We start from the raw sequence: 23,609 nt of genomic DNA, 5'->3' as shown, positions 1-23,609 counted from the left end.
ATTTGCTAATATTAAGTGTCCTCACACCGAGTGATTGATGATTTCTTGGACACCAGGTCTTTATCAACAGATTTGGCTACATAAGTAAAGTTGCAACAATTTAATCATGTGATGCACAGATAAATGGTTGTATTCCTTGAATACTGTAAGCACATCTGCTTTCTTGAAAAAATAGAAACACTGGGAAGAGGAAATTTTACACGTAGATCAGCCAAGCATTTATTGAAAGATGACTTAGATACTAAGGGTGTGACTCTTTTGGTAAGGTGAACTGAACAGAGAAATGTTCTTGGGCAGATCATTAACTGAGCATCTCTTTTAACACAGCCATATGAAAAAAATGGGTATATTATCCCAATTGACTTCTTTTTGCCTTCATTCCAAAAATGTTCTGCCAATGATTTGAGAGCTATCAGCTTTTTTTACTGGATTAGAAATCTGCATTTTATTTTAACTTAGCCAAATCACTTCACTCTTTTATCCATATATACGTATCATGGAAATAAAACGGTAAATAAACCTGGTTTAATATTAGTATAGAAACAGTAATGAGTAGATTGCTAACATTTAGTACATTAAAGAGAAACGTAATTAAGACTTAATGAGATAATCTGCATATTGAACTACAAGTTATACAGTATAGTTTGATCAAGGATCACGGAAAGCTTTGTTTAGTTCATTTTGTAACACCAGAATCAGAATTCATAACACATATCACAATACTTGGCATTAGTAAAAAGCAGTATTGTTCTGTGATCCTTTGTCTGAGAGTCCCTTACTTAACTCTTGTCTCAAGCAGGTATTAAATGCAGGGTTTTAAAGTGCTTTGTTCTGGTGTTCCTTTCTTTTGCACAAGAATTGGTCTTGTGAGGGGACGCAGCAACAAAAGCAAATGGCACTCAGAGCTGCAAACAAGGGAACAAGCCCTTAAAAATGTATTGCGGAGGTGCAACGTTTCGGGGCAAAATTTATTGTGGAGGTGCAACGTTTCGGGGCAAAATGACCCCTTTATCAAGCATGCTTGATAAAGGGGTCATTTTGCCCCGAAACGTTGCACCTCCGCAATAACATTTTAAGGGCTTGTTCCCTTGTTTGCAGCTCTTAGTGCCATTTGCTTTTGTTGCTAGATTGGACTTGGGAGGGTGCCGACCCCTCCAGCAGTGTGCACCAGGCATTTAATTATCTTGGAGAGCCAGGGTGTGCGGATAAGGTCTCTGTTGCTCTTGTGAGGGGACGCCCATGTCCTACCCAAGTGCCACCTTTCTATAAGCTGCACTGGCAGAAGCAAACAACTCAGTATGCAGAGACAGGAATAATTCTTTGTTCTATTTCTGGGGAAATGAAGAGTTGCACCAGGGGGTGAAAGTGCATTGTAGGAAAATAACGTACTATAGGCATGGGATCTGTTATCCGGAAACCAGTTATCCAGAAAGCTCCAAATTACGGGAAGGCTATCTTCCATATGCTCCATTAAAGGCAAATAATTCTAATTTTTAAAAATGATTTAATTTTTTCTCTAATAATAAAACATTATCTTGTACTTTATCCCAACTTAGATATAATTCATCCTTATTGGAGGCAAAAAAAATCCTATTGGGTTTATTTAATTTTTTTGTTAATTTAATATTTGTTTAAATTATTTATTAGTAGACTTAAGGCACAGCGATCCAAATTACAGAAAGATCCCTTATCCAGAAAGCCCCAGGTCCCAGGTATTTACTATTTACTCTTCCTAAAGGGCAGTTTTTATGTATTAGATAAGTAAAGAATAATGTTGACACTTTCCAGCACACATTGCCGACCTTGCAAATCATAGATCTGTCAATAAAATGTATTTTTAGCAAAAGTAATTCATAAATTCTATACCATACTTTTTAGTTGACCTTATAAAATTGTTATTAACCAAAACCCATTCTTCAATGAAATTTCTTTAATCGTTTGAATATGTAAAAATAGAGACACAAATTAATTTCTAAAATTCTTTTAATTCAGAACAGCACAGGTGATAGTAAAATTTGAAATCAATTGATTTTAAAATGAAGAGCTTGTTAACTATCAAACCTCACCATTTTTTACCCATAATGCAACATTGTGGCAATGTGTAAATTGCATGCAAAAGTGGCACAACTTGATTCGTTCAGGTGCACAACATGGCAATTGCATGTAATTCAGCTCCATTACTCTCCAGTAGCCTCAACACAAAGAGGGAACTCTATGGGGCCCATTTACTTACTCACGAACGGGCCGAATGCGTCCGATTGCGTTTTTTTCGTAATGATCGGTATTTTGCGATTTTTTCGGAAAATTATCGCGATTTTTTCGTTACCAATACGATTTTTGCGGAAAAACGCGAGTTTTTCGTAGCCATTCCGAAAGTTGCGATTTTTTCGTAGCGTTAAAACTTGCGCAAAACATCGCGCCTTTTAAGTTTTAACGCTACGAAAAATACGCAACTTTTCGCGCAAGTTTTAACTATACGAAAAAATCGCAACTTTCGGAATGGCTACGAAAAACTCGCGTTTTTTCGCGCAAATCGTATTGGTAACGAAAAAGTCGCGATAATTTCCGAAAAGTCGTAAAGGCGCCGAAAAAATCGCAAAAAATACGAAAAAGTCGCAAAATGTTCGTTTTCCAATCTGAATTTTTCCAATTCGGATTCGAATTCGTGGGTTAGTAAATCAGCCCCTATATGTAGTACACTTCATACAGGAAAATGGTCAACTTCGTAAATCATATATATTCCTGCTTTGGTAATCCCCCCCCCCTCAAAAAAAAGTATCAACTCCCTTAGACACACAGTAGTGATAGGAGATGTAAAAGGGACCTGGTTTATCTATATGCATGAGGCTTGAAATTACTCAAAAATCAAGACCCACATGAATTTTAAATCCATTCTCTGCTACCCTTTTTTGTATTACATGCTAACTGTCCATTGAAATAGCTATTTGTTTCATTTGCATTGATTAAAGGGAATTTTTTAAGATATAGATTTATTTAGGGACATAAGAGCAACTTTATGATTGCTAGCCTTACCCTTGTTTCCACTTGTCCCTGGGTATATGTAAATGACTCCTATAATCTGCTAAGCCCTTTACTTATCCCTGTTATATACCAAGCTTGAGATATAGCCATGCTACCAAGTTAAAAAACAATAACGAAGGTCACAATCACTATACAGTAATATAAACAAGTACATGATATCTGATTTGTTTATCTAATAGATACGGAGATAAATATCTATCTGTATATATACAGATAGTATGTGTATATATTGCATCATTTTAAATATGATTTTGTATCTTTTTGATTTTTTTATTCTGTTTTCAAAGAAGTTGTTACTTGCACCTATAGGGCCCGATTCACTAAAGTCCGAAATAAGGAGTGCTATTTATAGCATGCGTTAAAAATCTTATCACTTCTTATTTTTCGCTCGATTCACTAAAAGGACACTTGTCATAATTAAGAAGCGATGTTCTTGGCGTTATTTATCTTGCGACGACATATTTTCAAGCAATATATTACGCAGTGCACAACATATTACGCAGCACGTTGCTTGAAAATATGTCGTTGCAAGATAAATAACGCCAAGAACATCGCTTCTTAATTATGACAAGTGTCCTTTTAGTGAATCGAGCGAAAAATAAGAAGTGATAAGATTTTTAACGCATGCTATAAATAGCACTCCTTATTTCGGACTTTAGTGAATCGGGCCCATAGTCTTCAACTTTAGCAAATCACATATTTTGTTTACCCTTAATAAAGATAATGTCATTCAGTAATAGTAAATCACTAGTACACACAAATGCAGTCAAATGTAGACATGTTCCCTTACTATCACACTAATACCTTTGTTTTGTTACAATCCCTAAGAGTACTAAATGATTTTCCCTATCTTGATGTAATGTATATTATAAATACCCATCAGCATTGAGTATTTATATTGCTATATAGTGATTGTGTTTTTGCTACCATTAGTGATGAGTGAATCTGCCCCGTTTTGCTTCGCCATAAAATTTGCGAAGCTGTGGAAAAATTAGTGAAAAAATTATGCATCAAAAAAAGACTGGCGAGGCGCAGAAATTCGGCACAAATGCCTCGCGAAAAGTTTTGCTCATCACTAGCTACCATGACCATGTCTCCAGCTTGCTATTACAAATAATAGGGATAAATGAGCCCTAAGTTGTTCAATGCTATTATACTGTAAATATGGAATTACTAAGTATATGTACCATAAAACACTTTAGATTGACTTTTGATCAAATGTTGCATAACTTCTGACTTTAATGGGAAAGCTGAGTGCAATAGAAAGTTTCTGAATGAATTGGTTTATACCATAAGTATGTATTTCAACATTACTAGTTTGTATATAATAAACTCAAATAAGTGTCCAAACTGGCAATGCATTTGTATCAGGAGGCAATTGTGCAAAGCATATAACACTAAATGCAGAGGGATAAGGCAGGAGTTTGTTTAACTCCTATTTATTAATGAAGTTATTTATCTATGTGAACCCAGTATTTGTAAACAGAAAAATAGATGTGCTGTTTATAAAATTGGCATGCTGGAGGGAAGTTCCAGTAAACAAAAAAGTGCACGTGTGGCATAGTTGGTCGGCACTAGTGAGGCATGTTACAGAAACTCCTTGGGTAAAGTACCCTGCACATTTGACCTAGACCAGCATATATTCTAGGAATCAATTCATGGCTTAAGTAATTGATTTTGTTTACATATTCTAAGATACTTTTCTTATAAAAGTTATTTTGTTTTTCACTTAGTGTAGCTGTACTAGTTGCAAACTCTATAAGTGCACTCGTCAATACATGATCTGGTTATTCTGTGACTTTTCTAAAGTGGCTTCTGATTAAACTAGAATTCCCAGCATGCCCTGTGTAGTAATGGATGAGTACATTATTGGTAAGTTACAAGCAAGCGAAGCATATGACATCCAGACATGGCATCTTACAATCTGGATGGAACTTTTACTGCACTGAAATTGCAAGTCCATTTCTGACAAGTTTTCAAGACCCTAATTCTCTGGGTGCTTGAACCTACTCTACTGGTCATTACATGCCTCTTGGGGAAAATCCCATCTACTGGAAAACCAGAACATTTACTTGAGCATGTTATTGATGCTTTAACATGCTGGTCTAACAGGCTTAACATAAACCAGGAAAATTCTATTTTATCAGGGTAAGCAACTTAAAGTAATAAATAGTAAAACACCAGTGGGCTTGTGCTTTGACTATCACAACTGTTCTGCTAGTAAAGATAATGGCAAAGAACAAAGGAAAATATGACAGATTTATTACATTTACAGTCAAGACAATGTGGACTGTGTTTATTATGCAATGGCCGTAGAAAAAAATGTTCTAATCTGTAATTCTTAATGTCATGCTTGAAATGGGCTGATGGCCCTTACTGAGGTTGAGGTCTGGACCAAGGAGGAAGCTGCATTCTGAAAGTCCAATTCCTGGTATCCAGCTAGGAAAGCTCAACATTGAATTTCATGCAGGAATCAACGTGATCCGAATCAAAGCAGGAAGTCAGGAATCATGAGAACAGTCTAAATAGCAATGTAGATGCACCCGGAACTCACACAGTAAGACCAATATTTGGGGTATGAACCTGGGTCTCTGGCATCTATTTATTTTGAATTGTCAAGCCAAAGCACAATGTGATGACATCACATGGTGCCAACGTGATGTTGTGGCCATGGGTGCTGCCATCTTGGTTCAGAACAGAGTGCTCCTAACCAGCGGTGCTCCTGACAACTATAACAGGAAATGATCAGTGGCACTTTCTTATAAAACTATTTCCCATTACACAGCTGGACAAATGTGCAGCTGGGAATGACGTCTCAGCAGTAACATTGTTACTTGCCAGGCTGACTACTGTCATGCCATTCTACGTGGTTGCTTTAGGGCAGCTCCTGTAGAGTTAGAAATATGGCTTCTCAAGAACAGGAAGCAAAGAAAAAGAAGAACTGGGGAAAATTCCAAAAATATCCAATATACAAGCCAATATATCTTATGTTTAGCCACAAATGCTATGTTATTATTCATCTATATTTCAACTCTTTTATATATACTAGAAGGTACAAATACAAAGTCTTAAATGCCTAGAGAGGCTAGTTTTTAAACAAAATTAAAATCAATATAGAGGACAAAGGATACCAGTGAATTAGATATATTCAAGCTTTCATAATGTCTCTTTTATCATTGATTCATTATGAATTTAATGAACTGGGAAGTATTATGCTGACAAATAATCCTATTCTAAGAATTTACAAAATAATCCTATAATTACATAAAGGAAAATTTTTGCAAAAGGACATATTCCTCCTGAATAGCTTGTTTCAACACTTTCTTAGCTTTTAATAATTTGCAATGTTTAGAACAATTGCAAAAGAGAATGTGCTAAAAATAATGTAACTGCAACATTTCACTTTAAAGACAGGGAGGGTTATTTATGACTGTACTTTGCTTAAATAGACACAAACTTGTGCTTGTATAGGTATAGGATCCCCTATCCAGAAACCCATTATCCAGAAAGCTCCAAATTATAGGAAGGCCATCTCCAATAGACTCTTTTTAATCAAATAATTTACATTTTTCTTCATATTTATAAAACCGTACCTTGTAATTGATCCCAACTAAACATAATTAATCCTTTTTCTGAGGCAAAAGAATCCTATTGAGTTTATTTAATGTTTAAATGATTTTTTAGTAGATCCAAATTACAGAAAGACCCCTTATCAACATGGTAAATTGCATCATGCACTGCATTTGTAAATGAGACTCTCGGTGTCAAAAGAGAAAGGGAGTGGTTGCCCTACAGATTTTATAATCTGAGTGGATTATATAAAGCCACAGAGTGCATTCACTCATACATGAGTCAGAACATGATTTGTGACCAATGATTCTGAAATATGAGGTAGATTTCTTAAAGGGATGTTCACCTTCATACAAAAGTCTGGAAGTGAACAGCCCATGAAATTAAAAAAAAATTCAAATTGATGTTTATTTTTAAAATAAGGCTTTACCTAGATATTTTGCTCTGCAGCTTCTATTTGCCTGACTGAACCTCAGATTCCCTGTCCAGCTTTCCTGTTTCTGCCCCCTGAAGACCCAAGCACTGTTGTACACATAGGCGGATGGTGATAATTTTGTTTGGGGAGGCTAAAAAGTCTATACTCCTTAATATTTTTGGTTCTACTCCGCTACTTGTTTAATGATGTCTAATATCTATATGCAATGACAGCTAGATAGAAAGCAAAGACATAGAAAGGTTTCAACTGGAAAAAAGGAGGATGGAATGGGAATTAATTGTTTAATGTAGGAGCCATCCAGGAACATATAGAAAACAAAGCAACAAAAAGAATTATTTTGAAATGGAAAGCCACTACATTTGAGCTGAAAATTAGCTTGTTCTAGTATAGTATAGAGCAGGGATTCCCAACCTTTTTTACCCGTGAGCCACATTCAAATGTAAAAAGACTTGGGGAGCAACACAAGCATAAAATATGTTCCGGGGTGCCAAATATGGACTGTTATTGGCTATGTGGTAGCCTCTTTGTGGACCTGCAGCCTACAGGAGACTCTGTTTAGCAGTACATCTGGTTGTATGAAACCAAAACTTGCCTCCAAGCCAAGAATTTAAAAATAAGCACCTGCTTTAAGGCCACTGGGAGCAACATTAAAGGGGTTGGAGAGCAACATGTTGCTTACGAGCCACTGGTTGGGGATCACTGGTATAGAGTGTCAGACAATGATCCCCAACCAGTGGCTCGTGAGCAACATGTTGCTCACCAACCTCTTGGATGTTGCTCCCAGTGTCCCCAAAGCAGGTGTTTTTTTTTAATTCCTGACATAGGGGCAAGTATAAAAACAAAAGGTACTACCAAACAAAGCCTCCTGTAAGATGATAGTGTGCATAGAGGCCACCTAATAGTCAATCACAGCCCTTATTGTTTGTGTTGCTCCCCAAGTCTTTTTACATTTGACTGTGGCTCACGCGTAAGAAAGGTTGGGGACCCCCGGTGTAAGGCTTTAATATTAAAAACAGCAGAAGGATGTAGTAATCTAAGTAGGAATGGATTAGGTTTATGCTTGAGAATAGATGTAGACAGCAAGGGAACCTATCAACAGCAGGGAAAAAGGGTAAAAAAAAGGTCACATGGTTAGTTGCTGGCTCAAAGTAAGGGCAAATGTAATGTTAGGATACTCCCAGTTTATGACATCAGCCACCTCCACTTTTGACAGACAGCTTTAGAAGCTACAGTTGGGTTGCCATACAGTCGGGTCCGGGATCTTTAATAGTATTTACTTAGAAAAACAGAACTTTCAGGAAAGACATGTCCTAGATAGGTTTGGATACAGATTTATATTTATTGGTGTCAGTATCACTTTAAGATAGAAATGTACAGATCTTTGTAAACATAAAGATAAATATGTGTTGGCCTGGTGTTGTTAAGGTTAAATAATGTAAGAAGGGAAATGAAAGATTAAGACAAAATCAGAATTCCACCAATCAAAATAATAAAGGTGTCATTAGGTTCTAGTCTATACAAAAAATAAGGTATTTTTTTAATTTAGTGCGTTATCCAAAACTAAAATAACCAGGAGACAGTTTACAGATCCAAGGTGGGATTCTAAATCAGCGTAGTGGGATAAGTTAATATTGGTATCACTAACAATTCAGCATGCAGCATTTACTAAATACCAAATGAGCGAATAATGTTACCCAAAAGGGAAAACAGTGAGAAATGAAGACAGAACACTTTAGCATCCCTACAATAAGGGAGGCTGCTACAAATTTAAGAAAACAATAATGCTGGATGATTATGGATACACAGGGAGTAGACAATTTTCATTAAAAGGAAATGGGCAACATTATTATAAACAAAGTATAACAATGTAGTATTCACTGATCCAAAGAAACTGATGATAATTTATGAATTGTAATAAATCTGAGTTATCATAAAGTGGGTAGGATGTGAATGCACCTAAAATGACTGTGGGTGGATAGAATTTTAATTCTACATTTAGATTAGGTCATCAGAGTAGATATAACTGGCAGTTATACAGCCATATATATATATATATATATATATATATATATATATATATATATATAGAAAATAATCATCTGTGGCCAGCACACCCTTCAATATTTCATCAAAAAGTTTTTATCCTTGAGAAAGGTCCTAATAACGACCGAAACGTTGGTTTTAACAATATATCTACAATAAAAAAATTTTTGATGAAATATTGAAGGGTGTACTGGCCACAGATGATTATTTTCTATACAGACATAATTTTGGCTAGCACCCCGCAGTGCGGACACCATTTGGACTGATATACAGTATATATATATATATATGTGTGTACATTCTCCATCAACGGCACTCACTATACTCCCAACTTGTGCCAAATGCTCACCATAAAATATCCATCCGCAAAGTTGAAAGCACTCACAGCAAAATAGCATGACGGTCCTTGGTGGATAGAAACACATAGATATGAGTACGGAATAATAAATATTTGTTGCCTTTTTGAATTGCTATTTTGCCGTGAGTGCCTTCAACTTTGCGGCTATATATATATATGACAACAAATGGACACAGCACTTGCAGGACTTTGTGAGACATCAAACATATCCTTTATTAGTGCAAAATATCGGTCACAACTCCTGGACCTTTCTTAAGAGCTTAACTATATCTCAGGCTGAATAAGTAATGGAACTCATTATAAAGAAGGAATATCTGGGTTTCACAGTCTCTGCATACATTGTACATACATACACACACACACATAACATAAAATTAATTTATTAAGTAAAATATATATATATATATATATATATATGTATATATATATATATATATTTAACAAATATTTATATAATTAAACAAAAAGAAGACACATTTCAACATACACTTTTTAACTGGGATATTAAAAAATTATGGTCCAAAGCGCCCAACATAAATTCCTTTATTTGCACTGTAAGGCTTAAACCTTAAAGGAGAAGGAAAGGTTAAGTCACTGGGGGGGTGCCTAACATTTTGGCAGTGACTTTAATCGCTTACCTTCTAGAAGAAAACCGCACCAGCCCGGGGTAGCTGCAGATGAGCGTCTCCTCTTCCTTCTTCTGTCTTTGCACTCTTGCACATGCACAGTAGAGTGAAAAGCTGAACCTTAACAAAAAGTCAGCTTTTTCACTCTACTGAGCATGTGCCGGCCTCGGGATTCAGAAGACAGAAGACAGAAGAAAGAAAGAAGAGGAAAAACTCGCTGCAGCTTCCCCAGGCTGGTGCAGTTTTCTACTAACTGGAGCACCAGGGATATAAGGAAAACTATTACAATCATGGGGGGTGCCTAACATTTGGCATCTACCAGTGATTTTTACCTTCTACTTTAAGGCTTAATGAGTAACTAAAACACTAATTTTTTCTCATTAAATTTCCTTTGTAAGCAAGGAAAGACATTGCAAAGCAAAACCTTTATGGTTGAATAAAAGTGTTAGTGTTGAGATTGGTAAGAAAAAAAAAATGTGCTTTCAAAGCATTCAAGTTAGCTGGGACAGCAGAAACTTTCATCAGGTACAAGGAAGCAAATAAAGCATGCAAAAAAAGCCATCAGGCCAGCTAGGATACTTGAATAAATTGCAAATCACAATACAATAAGTTTGTGCCAGCATGGTTTTATGCTTATGCTTGCCAGACTAATTTAATTGCATTTGAGGAAATGAGCAGGAACCTCAACGCTGGAATGGAAGTGGATGTCATCTACATGGCCTTTGCTAAAGCATTTGATACAGTACCATACAAAAAGTTAATAATAAAATTAAAGAATATTGGCCTGGATCATATTATTTGTACTTGGATAGAGAACTGGCTGAAGGATAGATTACAAAGAGTGGTGGTAAATGGGACATTGTCTAATTGGACCAGTGTGGTTAGTGGAATACCGCAGGGGTCAGTCCTTGGTCCTTTGCTTTTTAACTTGTTTATTAATGACCTGGAGGTGGGCATAGAGAGTACTGTTTCTATTTTTGCTGATGATACTAAATTATCCAAAACTATAAGTTCCATGCAGGATGCTGCCGCTTTGCAGAGCGATTTGACTAAATTGGAAAACTGGGCAGCAAACTAGAAAATAAGGTTCAATGTTGAAAAGTTCAAAGTTATGCACTTTGGTAGAAATAATTTAAATGCAAGTTTTACACACTAAATTGAAAAGAATCTGGGAATTTTTGTTGATAACAAGTTGTCTTAATAAAGGTAGTGTCATTCCATGGCTACTAAAGCAAATAAAGTGCTGTCTTGTATAAAAAAGGGCATTGTCTCAATCGATGAAAACATAATTTTGCCCCTTTATAGGTCCCTGGTAAGGCCTCACCTTGAGTATGCAGTGCAGTTTTGGGCTCCAGTCCTTAAGAAGGATATTAATGAGCTGGAGAGAGTGCAGAGATGTGCAACTAAACTGGTAAAGGGGATGGAAGATTTAAACGATGTTAGACTGTTAGGGTTGGGGTTGTTTAATCTGGAAAAAAAGGTAATTGCAAGAGGACATGATTACTCTGTACAAGTACATTAGAGGGGCTTATAGGCAGATAGAGGATGTTTTTTTCCCCATAAAAAGGGTCAACGCACCAGAGGCCACCCCATTAGATTAGAGGAACAGAAGTTTTATTTTAAGCAGCGTAAGTGGTTTTACACAGTAAGAGCAGTAAGGTTGTGGAATGCCCTTCCTAGTGATGTGGTAATGGCAGATTCTGTTAATGTCTATAAGAGGGGCCTGGATGAACAAACATAGTATCCAAGGCTATTGTGATACTAAAATTTACAATTAGTATTAATGTTGGTATATATATAGTGTATGTATGTGAGTTTATAGGTAGGTCAGTATAGGTTTGTGTGTGCTGAGTTCACTTAGAAGGGTTGAACTTGATGGACTTCGGTCTTTTTTTAACCAAACTGCAACAGCTTAACTATGTAACTATGCATCAGTCTTGCCCTGACTTTAATTTGAAACCTGTAAATTATAATGTTACAAAATCAGTACTGTTTTAAAGCTATAAAAGGCAGATTTACAATCGCAAATAGTAAGAAATTCAGGGACCATTAATGATATTCACAAAATATAACACAATCCTAACAACTTAAGACAGAACCAGTACACCTGTCCAGCCTGCTCTGATGAATTATTCACAAATGCATACACTGACGCAAGATAACTGTAGAATTACCCCCAGCCCGGATGTGGGGTAATGCCATGTTTACTGCAAATGTGCATGTTTACTGCAAATGTAATTGCATCTTCCCAGTTTGTTCTGATAAATTGTGCACATGTGCCAACTATTGACATAGGAAAATCCTGAAGCTCCTTTACTGTGAAGATGGCAGTAACTCCAGGGTTCCTACTCTAGGCTTCATCAATAGGTGGGGCAGACTTGTGCCTAAAGAATCACACACAGACATAATTTTTATGCCCAATTGTGCAAATCCACACTTGGGCAGAATGATGCTCCTGGAAAATTATTGGTGAAAAAAAACAGTGCATCAAAAATTGCACTTTGCACACTGAACAGCCCCCTTGGGCCTCATTTACATCTGCAGTGCAGTTGCAGTCCCTGCAATTTCCCTGCATGTAAAATCATTCTCAGGTGCATTTTAAACACACTCCTTCAGGGTTCCCACCGTGCGTAGCACCTGGGCAGGGCTAATGTCACTTGCTCAGTGAACACCGGTAATGACATCAGATGGACTTCCACATAATAGTGTCCAATTTATGATAAATTGCGCTAAAAGCAGTGTTAATTTTGATGAATTTGACACTGTTGCAGTAGGCACAGTACAACTGTGACTTGACTATTGCCCACTTGTAACCTAAGGGGGAGATTTATTAAGACACGAACGCTCGGAGCGTTCATTCAAACACTCTGAGAGTACTTTAGTCATTTTTTTCGCGCTTGTGCAACTTTTTCGTACGCCCGCGTGACTTTTTCAAACACTCGCGCAACTTTTTTGTATGCTTGCGCGAAAAATTCGGAAAGGTTCTGCCGCTGTTTACAATCGTTCGGTACGAAAATTTCATGACTTTCGGATCGCCAATACGATTTTATCGTGACTAATACAATTTTTTCGTAAGCATTTTCGTGATATTTGCGATCTTGAGAAATTATCGTATCCAATCCGAATTTTTCCCATTCTGGATTCGAACTGGTGTTTTAATGAATCGACCCCTTAGTGATGCTGAAATTTTGGGGGGAAAAACTAATTTATGAAAAAAACATGGCAATTGTGCTTGAAATTGCACTTTGCCCTCTGCACTTGCAGACATGAATGAGCCCTCTTGTCGGTGTCTAAATGCATGCTGTGTATCTGTGATATAGACTAGTTTCAGTATTATGTCATTTAATGATTAATGAGTGTTCCACCACATATCTGGAAAAAGTGTCATGTTATTACTGTACACATTAATTAGCAGCCAAATGAAGATGAAATTCACTTGACCTGTTATGGGTGATTCAGCATTACCTGATTTACTGATTGCATTTGGGGAATTGACTCATTTGTAAACAGAGAAAATGTCCTATGCATTTACTTGCTTTACTTTGAAATATAAAATTACAGAAATGCGATTTAGGTATTGATAGATATTTGCAAGAGCGCTAATCAAATCAGTGAAATGATTACAGCATCCCGAGAAGTGAATTTGGAAAGCAAAAATTTAATGAGAACATAGCAAACCACCGGAGCACTGGGAAAAAAAAAACAATTGTGATCCTATGCAATGCTTCATAAAACACTGAGCAGCTGAAAATGCAGCTCTGGGCAGATTCAGACGCCTATTACAGAGTGCAAAGTATACTAATAAAAGTCACATCATGTATTCACAGATGCACTGTATATTATGGGTCATGGTTCTGCTATAAGATTGCCAATCCCTTAGTGTGATGTTATTTAGTATTAAATAAAGTTGTATGCTGACTACTTCTTGGAATAATATCACTCCTTATAATCATACAGCTATGCAGTGTTAAAAAGGGGTTTATTTGAAAAGAGGAGCAAAATAACCTCTAATATAATTTAGTATGCTATAGTAACTAATAAGACCTTTTTTAAGATGTCATTCAAATTAACTGCTTTATGGTTCCCATGGGTTAACTGGGCAGGGTTAAAAATGTCCTGTACTATATAACCCCCGACTGGCTTCATATAATCAAAACAGCTCAATTAATTGGCTTGTTTACCAACATGGTGCAAAAGTATGCCACTTCAGTAACCTATAGACACCAGGCCACACATTCATTAAAGTTAAACTAAATTTAAACTTGTATTTAAAATATTAAGAAGAAAATAATAATCTGTGAAACGGGTTTATTAAAAATCCACTACAGTTCATGCAGTGACAGTTCCCCTTTAAGACCTAATTGTGTACAAAAGCAGTAACCTCACAGTAGAATCTCGCTATAGGTAAGAAAGTCGCTATGAACCAACCTGGCAATGGTAATTTGTTTTATTAGAGATCATCATTCCAGAACACAGAATTAGAGAAAGTAGAGACAGACAGAAAAGGGGAATAGAAAGTAGATCACAGTAATTATATTTTTCAGGGCTACTTTTGTGACAATATAGAATTGGTCTGTAAAGCTAATAGATCTGATCTTAGAATAACATAAAAGTTGTTTTTTTTTACTGATATGAAAAACTGCGGTAAAAAATAAAAAGTTGAACTGGCTGCATCTTGGATTATTTTAGCCATCTCAGTTTGTAGGTTAACAATCAGGTACTGAACCATAACTATCCTCACCGTTAAAGACTTTTAGTTGGGTTCATTGATACAATTCCTTGGAGGAAACTGTATCTGTAACAATCAATATGCAGATGGAGCTCACTTCTGGCACATATTGCCACAGCCTTTCTCCTGCTGAATTTACTTGTGCTGCTATTTAGTGCTCTGCCTGGTTTATTTAGTGTTATCTGTCTATTATTATTATTATTATTATTAATACCACCACATGTTTTTAAAGCGCCAACATGCAATATATTCCACAGCCCTGTACGATAATGGGTGTATACATTGAACATACAGCTGTACATACAAAGCAGCCAATAACCAATACATATACACACATTAAATCTTCCAGAAAACCATTATTCAGAAAGCTGTCGAAAATTAACCTTTGCTTCTGCTCTGTGTTACAATTCTTCACTTCTGCCCTCTCCTGTTTTTTCACACCATTTACATTCACTTCTATCTCTTGTTTTAACTTTGCTATCTTGCTGCTCCTTTCCTGGAATTGCATCTCTTTATTCTTCCATATTAAAGGGCATGTAAACCCCACACACAAAAATGTAATCAGTGAACAGTCTCTTTGCCATCTTTCAATACCTGCCACTCCAGTTGTCTAAAGGTTAATAGTAAGGCTGCAGTGTTCCCTTTTTCACTTAGATTTCCTTCTCCTCCTGTAACCCACTTTGCCCCCTCCATTAGGAGTTTGATTTGACTTCTGGCTTGTGGGCATGCTCAGTTGTTCTCAACTCAGATTACTAAACACGCCCTCCAGCCAGTGAATAGATGGCATTGCTGGTTCCCATATAAACTCAGCTCTAGCTGTCTGCTTCAATTTTTTTCTCCTAACCTCCTCTCCTGACCTCAGCTCAAACCACGCAGAACTTTTATCAGAGACAGTTCTGCCCAGCGCCGGATTTCTAAATGACGCGCCCCGAGGCCGCCCCCATTCGGCGCCCCCTACCGCCCCCACCCGCAGTACGAGCGCGCATGCGCAAACCACCTCCTCCTCCCCTGCCGCCGCGCTGACGCGCATGCGCATGCGCCAAAGTTAAAACTCCCATACGGAGCAGTGGGGAGAGGTCCCCATTGCTCCGTATGGGAGCAAAATTTTAAAAATTTGCGTGCGGCGGGGCGGCATGCCGCCCCTATGTTTATGCCGCCCTAGGCCCGGGCCTTTGTGGCCTCGCCACAAATCCGGGCCTGGTTCTGCCTGTGTGATCCTGTATTCTTGATGAAATGTATGGGACCGCAACAGCTCATTAATGCGCTCCTCGATCCGACAGCACCTTTGCTCGCTGTATTGGAAGAAGATCTGCTCATTTAAGTGAATGCGTCTTTTTGTTTTCCATAGAGAGAATCTGGGTAAGCAAATGCCAGTAGAGCAGCTAACTTCTATAGTAGGGAAAATAACTATGGGCAGAAACTGCCATTACAACATCACTAGGAAGGTTGTGGAATGCCCTTCCTAGTGATGTTTTAATGGCAGATTCTGTTAATGCCTTTAAGAGAGGCCTGGATGAGTTCTTGTACAAGCATAGTATCCAAGGCTATTGTGATACTAATAACTACAGTTAGTATTAGTAGTTGTATATATAGTTTATGTATGTGAGTGTATAGATTGGTTGAACTTGATGGACTTTTTTCAACCCTATGTAACTATAATTGAATTTTTTTTAAATGTATAATCTTAAAGGGATGATGCACCCCATTATAGACAAACCCCTAATATAGAAAACCAGCACTTACAAAATACGATATATATATATATGTACACAAATACTGATCCTATATATATATACATTTATGCTAAAAGTTCTAAATAAAAGTCTTTTCTAGATAAAAACAGCCACATGCCCTTGTTGTTTACAAGTAATTATGAGCCAGAACAAAACTTTTCTGCAATACTTACCAATTTTAGGCCATTCAAGCAAATGCTTATCTAAATTCTGCTCATGCAATACGGGGGGTGTTCATCTTTGTAAGGTAAGGCTGTTACAATCTTGATGGTTCATCTCCAAATATTTTCTCTCTTGTCTAAAGCGGCAAATGTAATTTGCCTGCAGAAGGGTTTAATGAAGCTATTGATTTTTACTTCAGTTCAAGGTATTTAAGGTTTTTTACAGATGATAACAGAGCTACAGCATTTTTTAACCCCTCTGTTACTAGACCTTTGTACACACCCTGCAATGTAATGCTTTACTACAGTAGGTCAATGTAGGTGTTTATTGAATATATAAATACAGAGACAGTAGTTCCTGCCAACTCTTGCATAATGAACAATACATTTACATTGTATTAAGGCCTCTCTGAAACCTTGCCCTCTGGCAAACAGGGTGTGGGCATGGAGTGATAGAATTTTAGACCCCACTACACATGTCACAATTCATTACACAGATTTTTAACTATAGAATTTGTATGTGGAGTTGGTGCTGTGTTCCAGCAGTTTCTGTAGGAGAATATTAATAAAGGCAGCACAAAAATACAATTTCCAGTGCCACATTTTACAACATCTTTCTCTCTGTCAAAGAGGTAGAGTAGCCTGGTAGAGTAGCCTTACATGAAAAATGTACATAGAAGCTACCATAATTTGTAGTCCAGCATAATAAACTAACCTAGTTTATGTAATTTCAAAGACTGCTGCATGTTTTCTAAGTATAGGTATCGGACCCCTTATCTGGAAACCCATTATCCCGAAAATTCCAAATTATGGAAAGGCCATCTCTTATAGACTCCATTTTAATTAAATAATTCACATTTTTAAAAATGGTTTTGTTTTTCTCTATAATACCAAAACAGAGCCTTGTACTTGATCCCAACTAAGAAATAATTGGGTTTAATTACTGTTTAAATAATTTTCTAAGGAGACGAGCTAGGAGATCCAAATTACAGAAAGACCCCTTATCCGGAAAACCCCAGGTCCCAAGCATTCTGGATAAAAGGTCCTATACCTGTACAGCTTTTTGTTCCCCTTGATTTGAAGTATTTTGGTTTAAATTGCATTTCAGGCATTTTTATAAATAGGCACAAAAATTATTTTACATAAGGGACTCAACTTTTTTAAATGAGGCAGTAAAAAAAAGTAATGCACCAAATCCACAATTTGGTGAAATAAGAAAACCTCCATAAAGGATTTAGCAAGTCCTGAGCTGCAATTTCTTGCAAGACATTGCATCAATTGTGAAAGCGAATATTGTCCAGTTTAATTTATAACTTTAGGGCTTTAGATTTGGTTCGGATGGGATTTGGCTAAATGCAGGATTCTCTAAAACAAATGGGGGCAGGGGTGTTTCTTGGTCTGGATACCTGATGTTGCCCCCCCCTACCCCCACATACCCTCTGCACACCAACCAGGGCTACAGCTTCATTCTACACCAATGTTCCTGCTTTTTAGTGTAAAATTAAGTATATACTTTTTTCCACCCTATATAATAAACATATTCATATATTTCTTTCAATCATATAGAAATAGTCCCTTCAGTGTATTCAGCATGTTTGAGCCAGAACTGTAAGGATGGATTTTCCTGCTTCTGTACCAAATGCCATTTTGCTACTATGTTTTAATTGCGTGATTAGTATAAATGATTTCATTATGCTGATTATAGAGATCATTGTTACACTCTGCTGGCAGTATCACTAGACTATGCTTCTGAAATAGAAAGTTTAGAGAAGGTACATTTCTGCCTGCATGATTCCATTTGCTGCTCAAGTGCTGAGATTATAGCTTCTCCCTCCATCCATGGGATAGGTACAAGGTAGCAGAGGTATATGACTCCTGTGCTGATGTTTAGCAACCAGTGAGCCATTTTGGAGGAGATTTCTATGTTTTCTGCTTTGAATCGATCCCCTGAAGGATATTTGCTGAGTGCTAGGCTTGTTAGCTCAATAGAAAGACAATACTGCAAGGTATTAACCCTTGTGCCGCCAGGGGGCACGGCAGCCAGTTATCCGCAATGCATTGAAATAGTAATGCAGGGAAACACTCTCCCTATACACGTATATGTGTCACGACACATGGACTCACTTTGCGATGCGTTTTAAGCAGTGATCAGGAGAAAGCCACCAGGTACCAAAACAGACACGAATCCCCTCTATTCGGAAAAAAAATAAAATGCCTATATTAAAAAGCAACAGCTAAAGCAGTGGATTAGCGACAGATCCTTAAACACTGCCTGTTATGTGCGACCTTCCAGATGTTGCTTACTACAACTCCCAACATTCCTTAGCATTGCTTGGTGGGGGTTGGGGCTGTGGATCAACAACAGCTGGACTTCCCTGGGTGAATAGCCAGACATAGGCGTTTTGCTGAGGGTAGTGAAGGTAATTGGCACAGATGTGCTTTGGGACAGTGTTAGGGCTGATAGGACAAACGTGCTTTTGAGTAGGCAGAGGGGGGTGGATAAAGCTCATCCAGCCGCTCTCAGAATGGGGATGTGTCAGTAAGGAATGCTATGCATGTGGGCCTGCCAATACAGAATACACCAATCGCCACAGTGCAATGAGATGTTTAACTTTCGGCATAGGGGGCATTTGCTTGGTCCCATATTGCCTAGGTCCCAGGCACTGCTGCCCAAACCCATCTCCCCTTACTTTCCCACCCCCTCCCCTCCGAGCTATAAGGCGCAGGCAGAGTGGAGCAATCCGACGCTGCCCGTTTCCAGGGTGAATTCCTCCCCCTCCCCCCTCTCTCTCTCTCCTCTCTCTCCCTCTCCCTCTCTCTCCCACCTCATCCATCCAGCCGCTATTTAATTAATACAGCCAGAGAGCATCCCGGACTTAAAAATATACATACACATACATATGTAACTGAATAAAATAAGTGTTATGTGCAGCAGTGCCAGGACCTTGTAGCGGGAGAGAAAGCGAGAAAGCAGAATAAAGAGATGCAGCTATGAATCCATTCCTTCAGCGAGAGGTTTGTGCGGCTGCTTGAGGGCTGGACAGAGCTGAGCCAGTAATCAGCACCGAGAGCGTCGGACAGCTCCCCGCACTGTATCCCCCTAGCCCGCATTACAGCTGGAGGTGCATCCCAATGAGCGACCCGCTACACTCCGCTCCTGTGCTGCTCTCCATTAGGCTGCGTCTCTCATTTTACATTTCTTCGCAAGGATTTTGAGTCGTCAGGCGTAACGTTGTCATCTTTTATTTCTCTCCCCCCCCCCCCCTCTTGCAGGAACGACTCCTTCGGAACCTGGTCCACCCAGGGATGTAAAACAGTGTTTACCGATGCATCCCATACGAAATGCTTATGTGATCGTCTCTCTACCTTCGCCATTTTGGCTCAGCAACCTAGAGAAATAGTAAGTAACAAAGGAACGATTGAGACTTTGATGCACAGTCTGGACATGTTACCTTTGCTTGCACAAACACATACGTTAAATGCAATGTTTAGCCAGATGTGACGAGATTATTGTAGCAATCGGTGTAAGAGTGGGTCTTATGTGTATTTGTGCTCTAAATGAATTAATAACCATCAACCCAGACTGTATCCAAGTCTCTGATGTTGTAACTGGGATGTTTTATTCTTGAAATGCAAATATAATGTATAAGAAAACAATCAGGTCAGCTGGCCAAGATGGCAATGTCTGCTTTACAGAGAATTATCTCCAAGGACTGGGAGAACATACTGTATAGTAGCCATTGGAAGGAGAAGCCTAGATTGCCTAATAGATTGCAGATCTTTACTAGACACTTTTATTGTGCCCATTTTGCTTTATTTTTTTTATGACTTACTGTAAAACCACAAAAGGAAAGGGGGTACAGATTGCAGCATTTGAACATTAGATAATAGCATTTGGCCACTTTTCTATAGATAAATTGCTCAAACTTGTTCAGAGAATGGATGCACACATTTCACAAAGCAGAATATATTTGTCCTTTACGTCTGTTCTATAGTAAATGTGTTCCCCATATGCTAAGTAGCTGTTAACTGCAGTGAAATAAAATGTGAAGTGTGAATGTGAAACCTGGCCTAAAGTCAAAGTTGTAAATGCGTATGATCACCACACTAGCAAATGCTATAACAAATGAGGTGAATTTGTTCTATGGAATTTTGAAATGCACTAAAGCATGCACTATTCAGTGTGACATTACATTTAATGTTTTATTGTTTTTATTCTCCATTTAAATTTGAAAAGAGAATTAGAAATCAAGAATAGTGGATTGTTGGGTATGTTTTGAAGGTTTAATGCAAGTCAAAGGGATGGTGAGTGGGGGTAGGTATGTGGCATAGGTAAGTTAAGAAAACTTTAGCACTTTAGTGATGTTCATGTCATTTTTTAGTTTGACAGACTCTGATTCAGTGTTATTGAGCTGATCCAAAACTACATGTGCTATTTAAATGTTATGCAATTCCTGAGACCATTAATATTTGCATTGCAAAATGTGGCTAGAACAAAGGTTTTACAACATTTCATTTGCTGATGTTGGATATTTTATCTTTTATTCAACAGATCATGGAATCTTCAGGTACTCCTTCAGTAACTCTGATAATCGGCTGTGGTTTATCATGCTTGGCCTTGATCACCCTTGCAGTTGTTTATGCAGCGCTATGGAGGTATATTTATATATGAATCTGTTGTTTGACAGTGTCGTGCACAGAACAACTGCATATTCAGTACCTTAGGGGAATATTTTGTTATCAAATAGTTTTTCTCAACTTGTGAAAATGCATTTTAACATAATATGAAGTGTCGTACTTTGTCAAGGTTTAGTGCTTTGTTATTTCCTTACATATACTCTCAATGTACATACATGCACTCAAACCACTCTCATATGAATTCAACTTCTCATTTAGCTAGCTCCACCCCAATAAGAATTGTGAGCCTAGGGCTTTAGGTATAGACTGCACATGCTTTCTGAGAGCTGATTAGAGCATGCATGTTTTATGTGCAAGTGGGAGGGCCAAAGTAACCAACATTTAGGCACAGGTGGAATATAGGGGATAGAGATCTCTGTAATATGTCTATGTACTTTTGAGGTTATTAAGCAGATCTACAGAATGACATGACACTAGAGAGATACTATTGTTGAGAAACTTTAGTCATCCTTTAAGCAGAGTTAGCACATTGCTTATTCAGCTGAGGTAGAACAGGTGAAAGTAGGTTAGGCTTCACTGCTGAAATGCTATACAGACTAAAGGTGGCCACACACATGGCGATCTGAGCTTAAGTGATAGGCTGCACCACAAATCCTTGTTATGCTTTTTCTCAGATAGTGCAAGCATCTTTCTGCTGTTTGTGTCACGGTGAGCCGCTTTCCTTTTTGAATTGGTTTTAGTGGAGCACCAAAGCCACATGGAAAATGTATCTACATTTGCCACTGGAAAAAAGTTGTAAATCAACCTGGAAGCATTTTCCACTTTCCAAACATTGTAAAGGATAACTGAAGACTCTTTTTGCAGCCAGAACAACATATTAGTATGAATGCAAATATCAAATAAACTAAAACATAATAAAATAATCAAAGCTGCAGTGAGACTTGGTTATTATAGTTTCATTATCAACAGGCACTACTAGAGAAGAGTACAAACTGACACTCCAGTTGTGGATCACTTTAAGAATGCAAACTGTTATATGTAGAGATATGTGAATCAATATGATCTTTGTTATACTCTTCACAATTCATGTCCTTGTGATTCCTACAATTTCCAATTTCTACTCATTACAAATTACTGACTCTAATTTGAACTGTTTTGGTCTCACTAAAAAAGTACCTCCATGTGTCCATGGCCTTTCTTGTAGCATGCCTAATAAAACATAAGGTCTTTTGGAGTGAAAGGTCAATTATATATTTGCTCCTTGTGCTATTGTTATGTTACCTGTAGTAACCTATGTGAAACCATTCTCATATACAGTAGTTCCTTTTTTACCATATATTTTACTTGTTTCCAAGTTCTGCTTTACGTTGTACAGTCACATACAGCATGGTGCCTTCTTGTGTAATAGTCACATAGATATCACATACAGTACTTTTTTGAGGTCAGCTTATATATCCTTTATGCTTTGGTGTTTAGTCCTCATTCACAAAGATCCTTCTTTTAATAAAATCAGTCACTTACAGCACTTATTTTTGTAAACATTCACATATAGTGATCACACTCACTGCAGTTTCTCATATCAAATACAGTTGCTGACCATGCTAAAGTTCTCTCTCTCTGTTTGTAGGACTTTTGGAGCATATAAAGTAACTCCTATTAAATTTAATAGCTCCTTATCTAGTGTTCATCCTTTTGTAATCAATTTTCCTTATATCTAGCATCTTTGTGCAAAGCGTGTTCTACATTTGTGAGTTTGCTATTTTGCATATGGTATAAATAGTTTCTTTAGAAGCAACTCCAGCTTGGCGTTGGGGCTGCCTCAAGTCTCTATAGATAACCCTCCCTGTGGGAGACCTCATCCATTCTTTTGTCTTTAAATGCCATTTGTAGATGCCAGATATATAGTTACACCTCCACTAATCATTGAAATTCAGATGCATATTTCTAATTGCTTCCTAACTACTGTCTTGGGAGTTTATGTAATAAAAGGCACTAGGTTGGTCCAGGAGCAGTTACCCATAGCAACCAATCAGTAGGTAGAATTTTCTGGTCACCTGTTTCAAAGCAAATATCTTATTGGTTGCTAAGGGTTACTGCTACTGGGCAAATTTAGTGGCTTTTATTACATATGGGTGTTAAACTGAATTGATTGTCTATATACCCACATCTGACCCTGCAACTATTTATTTTTACTGATGGATTGCTTATATGCGTTGTAAACCATGCTGACTCTAAGATAATCTTTTGGATGTTTACTTTTCTTTTCGGGTAAT

General features: G+C 37.6%; 1 protein-coding gene across 4 annotated transcripts in view; it reads left to right on the top strand.

The window, feature by feature from the left end:
• Nucleotides 1-23,609, top strand: part of adgrb3 (adhesion G protein-coupled receptor B3) — a 475,647-nt gene that overhangs the window by 338,350 nt on the left and 113,688 nt on the right. For all 4 annotated transcript variants that reach the window (XM_012963496.3, XM_004914501.4, XM_002936321.5 and 1 more), the window contains 2 exons: nucleotides 19,972-20,098; nucleotides 21,251-21,354. In XM_012963496.3, the coding sequence (XP_012818950.1) occupies nucleotides 19,972-20,098; nucleotides 21,251-21,354 (231 nt within the window). The remainder of the gene's footprint in view (nucleotides 1-19,971; nucleotides 20,099-21,250; nucleotides 21,355-23,609) is intronic.

Source organism: Xenopus tropicalis, chromosome 5 (assembly GCF_000004195.4).
Source record: "Xenopus tropicalis strain Nigerian chromosome 5, UCB_Xtro_10.0, whole genome shotgun sequence".
Taxonomy (NCBI): Eukaryota; Metazoa; Chordata; class Amphibia; order Anura; family Pipidae; genus Xenopus; species Xenopus tropicalis.
This window is presented reverse-complemented; position numbering and strand designations above follow the sequence as displayed.